This window comes from Erinaceus europaeus, unplaced genomic scaffold (assembly GCF_950295315.1).
Source record: "Erinaceus europaeus unplaced genomic scaffold, mEriEur2.1 scaffold_485, whole genome shotgun sequence".
NCBI lineage: Eukaryota > Metazoa > Chordata > Mammalia > Eulipotyphla > Erinaceidae > Erinaceus > Erinaceus europaeus.
Genome location: NW_026647207.1, coordinates 63,518 through 70,967, shown reverse-complemented (window position 1 = coordinate 70,967; position 7,450 = coordinate 63,518). Strand labels below are relative to the sequence as shown.

At 47.0% G+C, this 7,450-nt stretch overlaps 1 protein-coding gene across 3 annotated transcripts in view; it reads right to left on the bottom strand.

The window, feature by feature from the left end:
- Positions 1-3,224: 3,224 nt before the first annotated feature.
- The window catches only part of ETNPPL (ethanolamine-phosphate phospho-lyase), a 53,022-nt gene continuing 48,796 nt past the window's right edge, over positions 3,225-7,450 (bottom strand). The window contains exon 13 of one of the 3 annotated variants that reach the window (XM_060183809.1): positions 3,225-3,879. In XM_060183809.1, the coding sequence (XP_060039792.1) occupies positions 3,745-3,879 (135 nt within the window). In that variant the 3' untranslated portion in view covers positions 3,225-3,744. The remainder of the gene's footprint in view (positions 3,880-7,450) is intronic. The other 2 variants (XM_060183813.1, XR_009547897.1) reach the window with 2 other exon arrangements.

The window sequence follows — 7,450 nt, the reverse complement described above, 5'->3', positions numbered from 1 at the left end:
GGGAATTCTAGCCGCGAATATTGTATCCTGAACAATTATCCTTCAAATATGAGGGAGAAATAAAGGTTTTCTCAAATACTCAAGAACTAATGATGATTTGCCACAGTCATCTCCACCTTACAAGAATGACTGAACTGAGTCCCACAAGAAAGGAGGAAGCAAAGGAACACACATTACAAGCACCAAATTGTAGGTGCTGCCACGACGCCAACCTCACTTGCCCGGACAGACGACCTCACCAATGTACCCTGCAACCCCACCTCCCCAGAGCCCTGCCCCAGGAGGGAAAGATAGGGACAGGCTGGGGGTGTGGATCAACCTGTCAATGTCCACGTCCATCGGAGAAACAATTACAGAAGCCAGACCTCCCACATTCTACACCCCATATTGACCCTGGGTCCATGTTCCCAGAGAGATAAAGAATAGGAAAGCTTCCAATGGAGAGAATGGGATATGGAACTCTGGTGGCGGGAAACGTGTGGAATCTCACCTCTCTTATTCTATGGTTTTGTCGATAACTTTCTATTTTTTATTTTATAAATAAAATTTAAAAAAAGTGGTCTGGGAGATGGCACAGTGGATAAAGCTCAACCATGAGGTCCCAAGTTTCTCAACCATGAGGTCCCAAGTTCAATCCCCAGCAGCACATATACCAGAGTGATGTCTGGTTCTTACTCTCTCTCCTGCTATCTTTCTCACAAGTAAATAAATTCTTTAAAAATAAAATAAAATAGGGGACCAGGTGGTGGCGCACTTGGTCAAGTGCGCACATTACAGTGTGCAAGGATCCAGGTTCAAGCCCCTGGTCCCCACCTGCAGGGGGAAAGCTTCACAAGTGGTTGCAGGTGTCTCTCTCCCTCTCTATCTTCCCCTCTCAATTTCTCTCTGTCTCTATACAATAATAAATAAATAAAACATTAAAAAAGAAAAGAAAAGAAAAAGGGTGAGGGAAGATAGCACAATGGCTATGCAAAGAGATTCTCATGCTTGAGGTTCTGAAGACCCAGGTTCAATGCCCCACACCATCATCAGCCAGAGCTGAGCAGTGCTCTCAAAAAGAAAGAAGGAAGGAAGGAAGGAAAGAAGGAAGGAAGGAGAAGAGGAAGTCAGGTGGTAGTGCAACAGGTTAAGCACAGGTGGCACAAAGCACAAGGACCAGCGTGAGGATCCCGGTTCGAGCCCCCGGCTCCCCACCTGCAGGGGAGTCGCTTCACAGGCGGTGAAGCAGGTCTGCAGGTGTCTGTCTTTCTCTCCCCCTCTGTCTTCCCCTCCTCTCTCCATTTCTCTCTGTCCTATTCAACAATGACGATATCAACAACAACAATAATAGTTACAACAATAAAACAACAAGGGCAACGAAAGGGAATAATATGAAAAAAAAAAAAGAGAGAGAGAGAAAGGAAGAAGGGCAGAATCCTAACTGCATCTCTGTATCCTGGGTCCTGCTTCTCCTCTCTCCTCCTTCCACTGCCCTGCCCCAAACGCCACCTGACCTGTTTGTTAGTAAAATGTCTCTGTTAAGGACACTGTGTGAGGAAGGCTGGCAGTGGTAGTTCTCCTTGTCTCCCCCGGGCATGTTAATCAGTGTTTTTCACAGGCAGTAGTAAACAAGGAGGGAAAAGTGCTGATTCACTAGCAGTGGTACAGCACTCTGCTCTCTGGGACTTTTAACCCTGAACATTCCTAATCTCTGTCCCCAGAGGGGTTTCTTATACCGTTCAAAGCTTTGCTGTTTGTGGCCCAGGAGGTGGCACTGTGGATAAAGCATCGGATTCTCAAGCATGAGGTCCTGAGTTCAATCCCTGGAGACTCATATGACAGAGTGATGCTCTGGTCATCTTCCTACCTTTCATTAGCAAATGAATTACTTCCTCACCACCAAAAAAAAAAAAAAAAAAAAGAGTTTGTTGCTTAAAGCAAGTTATTTCAAACAGCTCATGTGGAACTGGGAGAGAGCTCAGCTGGTAGAGCCTTGCTTTGTGAGGCCCTGGGTTTGATCCCCAGCACTACATGGGAGCTTCACAGACGGCACCAAGGGAATGGACTCCACGGAGAGTCTATTCTTCTCTCCCTAAGAATACAGACAATAAAAAACAGTTTTTTTAAAACTTAAGCGGCACTGCACATGTGTGACAGACAACCTTAGTTCATGCACTGGTGCCATGTTAAGAGAAACTGCTGGGGGCTGGGCGGTGACGCACCTGGTTAAGCGCACATACTACCACGTGTGAGGGCCCGGGTTCCAGCCCCTGCTCCCCACCTTTATGAGAAGAGAAGCAGGTCTGTAGGTGTCTTTCTCTCTTCCTATCTTCTCTGCCCTTCTCAACTTCTCTCCTATTCAAAGAAAGCAAGGAAGAAGGGAGGGAGGAAGGAAAGAAGGAAGATAGAAAAAGGGGGAAAAAATGGCTGCGTCAGGAGTTGTGCATTCATCGTGCCTGCACCAAGACCCAGTGATATCCCTGATGGCGATAAAACAAATATATAATAATAACATGAAATAAATTTTTTTTAAAAAGGAACTGTTAGGTCATCAAACAGCTCACCTGGACAGTAACCTGCGTTTACTTTCTAGGTGTACAACGCAGGTTCAAGCCCAGTCTCCACTGCACTGAAGGAAGCTGCAGTGCTGTAATGTTCCTCTCTCTCTCTCTCTCCTTCCCTCCCTCCCTCTCTCTAACTGAAAAAGTCAAATCAAAGCAGGGATGCTCTGGTGATAACCAAAAAAAAAACAAAAACAAAAAACCAGCAAGCAGTTCCTGTTCACTGAGAGCACACTGTTTACTGAGAGCATTGACCCAGCACCCTGCACTTATTAACTCGCTGTGGCCTTGCTCTGGGGCTCGGGACTGTTAAACCTATTTTGTAGATGAGGAAACTGAGCTCAAAGCGGTCACATCAGGTTACTCCTAAGGGTCACACAGCTACTAGGTCCTTGTGGACCCACTGCTCCGCTCCACAGTACAGGGTGCATTCCAGGAGCGTGTCCTTACTCAGCCTCAAAGGAACAGGAACCTTTTAATGTTTGTGGAAATTGTCTGAGTCCGACTCTGTCTATCGCGTTTTTCATTATCATTATATAACAGACAGGGAGGCTCATGGTTGACAACACAGCTGGCACATGGGTACAATTTCTCTCACCACGGCAGGCGTCTACAAAGCACTCTGACCCCCAGCTGAGGTCCGTCATCCTGTACCAGGACCTGACAGCTCCCTCTGTCCTCCTTCCCCAGAGTGCTCTGGTGTAAATACACAGCGGTCCAAGTTCTGCTTGATGTTTCCCCTTCCTGTCCTTGTTTCTTACGTTCTGCCCACGAGCCTTCGGCTGGGGCTCTGTGCCTGCACAAGCCCACTATTCCCAGTGGACTGTTTTTCAGATAAGAGGGTGAGAGACTGAGATGGGGAGAGAGGCGGAGAAAGAAACAGAAATACCACAGCACCCATCTGGCCTCTTATGAAGAGTCCCCTTTGCATGGTTCTCTTGCACATGGTGAAGTGTGTGCTCTACCAAGGGAAGCATCTCTCAGCCCTGTTAAAGTACTTAACTCTTTGCACCACGGTTATAGGTAACACAGGATTCTTCTTGTCTCATTTGCATCTGAGAAACAGACGCAGGAGTTAGCACGTGATAGGAACTCGATGGACATTTGGAATTACTTCTGGAGAATGTCTTGATGTTCATGATATACCCACACATTGTCCTGCTAAGGACTGTACAGCCTTCCTTTGAAAATACATTTGTTTACTCTACGGAGTCTCTGGCCATTCTCTGTGCCCATACCTTGCTTTCCGTAAGGCTGCTGAGTTCAGACACGGGAGCAGGAGTGGAGGTGTGTGCTCGTGCTCGCGTAGATAGTCCACGATGAGGTGAGCTGCTGAGACCTTAGAAGAAATGGGAAATGAGAGAATTCATTAAATGAAGAGGAGTCCCCCTAATAGAGATGGTCATCCTGAGTCACCAGTCAGGAAGGTCTAAGTGTCCTGTCCAACAAAGACTCTAAGAAGTGGCCACAAGAGCAGTGGATTCAGAGTGCCTGCACTGAGCCCCAGCAATAACCCTGGAGGCAATAAATAAATAAATAAATAAATAGCTAAATAGCTCATCTGGCTAGTGTGCTGCTTTGCCATGTGCATGACCCAAGTTCAAGCACAACCTCCACCATGTGGAAGGAAGCTCTGGTGCTGCGGTCTCTCTTGCTTTCTGTCTGTCTCTATCTCACTATTACTAAAAAAAAAAGCAATAATAACAAAATGACACTTGCAATATGGTTGGTCCAGACTGAGGCAAGTTCCAAGCTGCAAAACAGACTTGTTAGCAGGAAAAACACGCAAGACACAGATCAGTAACATGTTGATCTCATGTTTAAATCATAGTACTCTGTGGGAACTGAAGGAATGCTCAGCTGGTAAGTGCATATCTTGCCGTGTCTTTGAGTTCGGGCAGCCGAGAGGCCGAGACACTGGGGTAAACTGTACTGTGCTAAAATAAAAAGAAGGAAAAGTCACAGTCAAGCTGGGATCGATGAAAGATGCATGAGGCCCCAGAGCCTCAAACAATTTTAATTAATTATCTATTTATTTTTACCAGAGGCAGTGCTCAAATCAGATGTATGGTGGTGCTTGGGATTGAACCTGAGGACCTTTGGTGCTTTGGGCATGAAAGTCTTTTTTGCATAATCATTATGTTATCTCCTTAGCCCATGTTATTTTTCCCCCTTTATTGGGGAGGGGATTAATAGTCTACATCGGGGGTCGGGCGGTGGTGCAGTGGGTTAAGCGCAGGTGGCGCAAAGCGCAGGGACCTGCGTAAGGATCCCGGTTCGAGCCCCCGGCTCCCCACCTGCAGGGGAGTCACTTCACAGGCGGTGAAGCAGGTCGGCAGGTGTCTATTTTTCTTTCCCCCTCTCTGTCTTCTACTTCTCTCTCCATTTCTCTCTGTCCTATCCAGCAACGAACAACATTAACAACGGCAATAATAATAACCACAACGAGGCTACAACAACAAGGGCAACAAAAGTGGGGGGGGAATGGCCTCCAGGAGCGGTGGATTCATGGTGCAGGCACTGAGCCCAGCAATAACCCTGGAGGGGAAAAATAAATAAATAAATAAATAGTCTACATCACAAGTTGCTGACACAAAAGATATCATTATTATTATTCTTACTATTATTATTGCCACCAGGGTTACTGCCAGCACCTGAATCCACCACTGCTGGAGGGCATTTTTTTCTTTATTTGTTTCTTTCTCCTCTCCTTCCTTCTTATCTTTCTTTTGTTTATCTATTGTTTTATTCAGTACACCAGAGAAAATTGGAAGGGAGAGGGGAGACAGGGAAAAAACAGAGAAACCTGCAGACCGACTTCACCACTCACGAAGCATCCGCTCCCCCTTGCAGGTGGGTAGCAGGGGCTCGAACCTGAATTGCAAATAGTTATATGTGTGCTTAACTGGATGAAGCACCGCCTGGCCCCGGATATTGATTTATCTCCCTGTGATAGGTGTCTGCAAAACACTATCATTGTCAACTTGGGTCCTTTCACACAATTTTGCTGGTTTGTGTCCAGTTATACTTAGTGACTATATTTATGATAAACAAAATGGTAAAGTTATTGAAAAAAGTAAATCTCTGTTGGGCTGGGGAGACAGAATAATGGTTTTGTGAACAACTTTTTTAATTTAAATTAAAAAAAAATTTTATTTACTTATCCCCTTTTGTTCTCCTTGTTGTTTTATTGTTGTAGTTACGATTGATGTCGTCATTGTTGGATAGGACAGAGAGAAATGGAGAGAGGAGGGGAAGACAGAGAGGGGGAGAGAAAGACAGACACCTGCAGACCTGTTTCACCGCCTGTGAAGCGACTCCCCTGCAGGTGGGGGAGCCGGGGGCTCGAACCAGGATCCTTACACTGGCAAACAACTTCTTTTAATTTTTTTGAAACATCAGTCTCTTTCTTTTAAAAAAGATTTTATTTTTAGTTATTAATGAGAAAGATAGGAGGAGAGAGAGAAAGAACCAGCCATCACTCTGGTACATGTGCTGCCCGGGATCAAACTCAGAACCTCATGCTTGAGAGTCCAATGCTCTACCCACTGCACCACCTCTCAAACCACTTGAGAACAACTTTTAAGCCTGAGGCTCTGAGCTCCCAGGTTCAATCCCCAGCACCACCATAAGCCAGAACTGAGCAGGCCTTGGGTGGGTGGGGGGGGAGCAAGTCTCTGTTACTTGAAGCTGCAAGAGCCCAGTGTCCCTCCCCCAGCACTGTGAACAATCTCTGCAGATCTGGGAGGAGAGGCCACTCACTGGGGAGAGGAGAGCTCCTCTTTTTGTCCTCCATGTTTGTTCTAGAGTGGGACCAATTTGGGGAGAATCTGGTTCAAATCTGAAAAATGAAACTCTTCAGTGCCAAGCTCTGATCAATTTTAATACCTCGACAGAAGCCTAGGTCTGGGCTTTCTTTCATTCATAGCCCTTGAAGCTTCCTGGTGACTCAGGGGTCCCCTATTTTCGATGTGGAGGAAGGCCAGACTTTCTGACTCTGACTTCTGGTTGCATACCCCGCTCCCACCCTCCAGCACGTGGGGCTGGGGGAAGAGGTCAGAGGTTAGAGCAGTATGGCCTGCCTCAGCCTGGAGAGCAGCAGGGCTGACTTAGGAAATGCTGGGAAGTTGCCAGAAGGTTCACTCATTTGCTCAGTGTTCACACTAAACCCTGTTGAGAGACAAGGTGACCTGCTTGCTCTCCGTGCTCGCCTGCAGGAAGGGGGGAAGGCACCTTCCCATCCCCTCTTCCTCTCTCCTCCTAGGGGCCTGAGAGAGGGTCAAGTGTGGACAAAAATCGTCTCTAAGGTCACAGCTCTCTCTCTGCATCCAAGACCAAGCAGGCGGGCACCTGAGGTTACTTTGCCCTCTGGCACCTCATTCAAGTCTCGTGATCATCTCATAAGCAGTTCCTGGGGGTGGGTCAAATGACATGGAAATGAGACAGAACACGGAGAGACAATCAGGCTCTTTCTAACTGGAGCACTGCTCAGCCTCAAGACCCGCAGAAGGTGACTCTTCTTTTGGGTCAAATCAGAGGAAGCAGGCGACACTCTTGGGAGAACCTCTCCCAGCGATTCTGACTGCAGTGAACTTTCTCTTCCCAGTGAGCGCCTTCTCAATCTTCCAAACTCCTCTCTCCCTGCAGACTTCACTGTTCTCTGGGCTGAGTGTTCCTGACTTAAGTCTCCCTAGACTTAGTCTCCCTCACCTGCTAGCAGAATTGCCTCACAGCCAAGGACTGGGCTTTATTGCAATTTTTTATAAAGGTTTATTTATTTTTAGGTAAGAATCAAAGAGGTGGGCGCATGAGAGGGGTCATGTGGTGCAGTGGGGGTCAGGTTTGTACCTGGGTTGAGGACACGGCAAAGCAGCACACTCTCCAAATAAGCTATCTCACTGGCTCTGTTT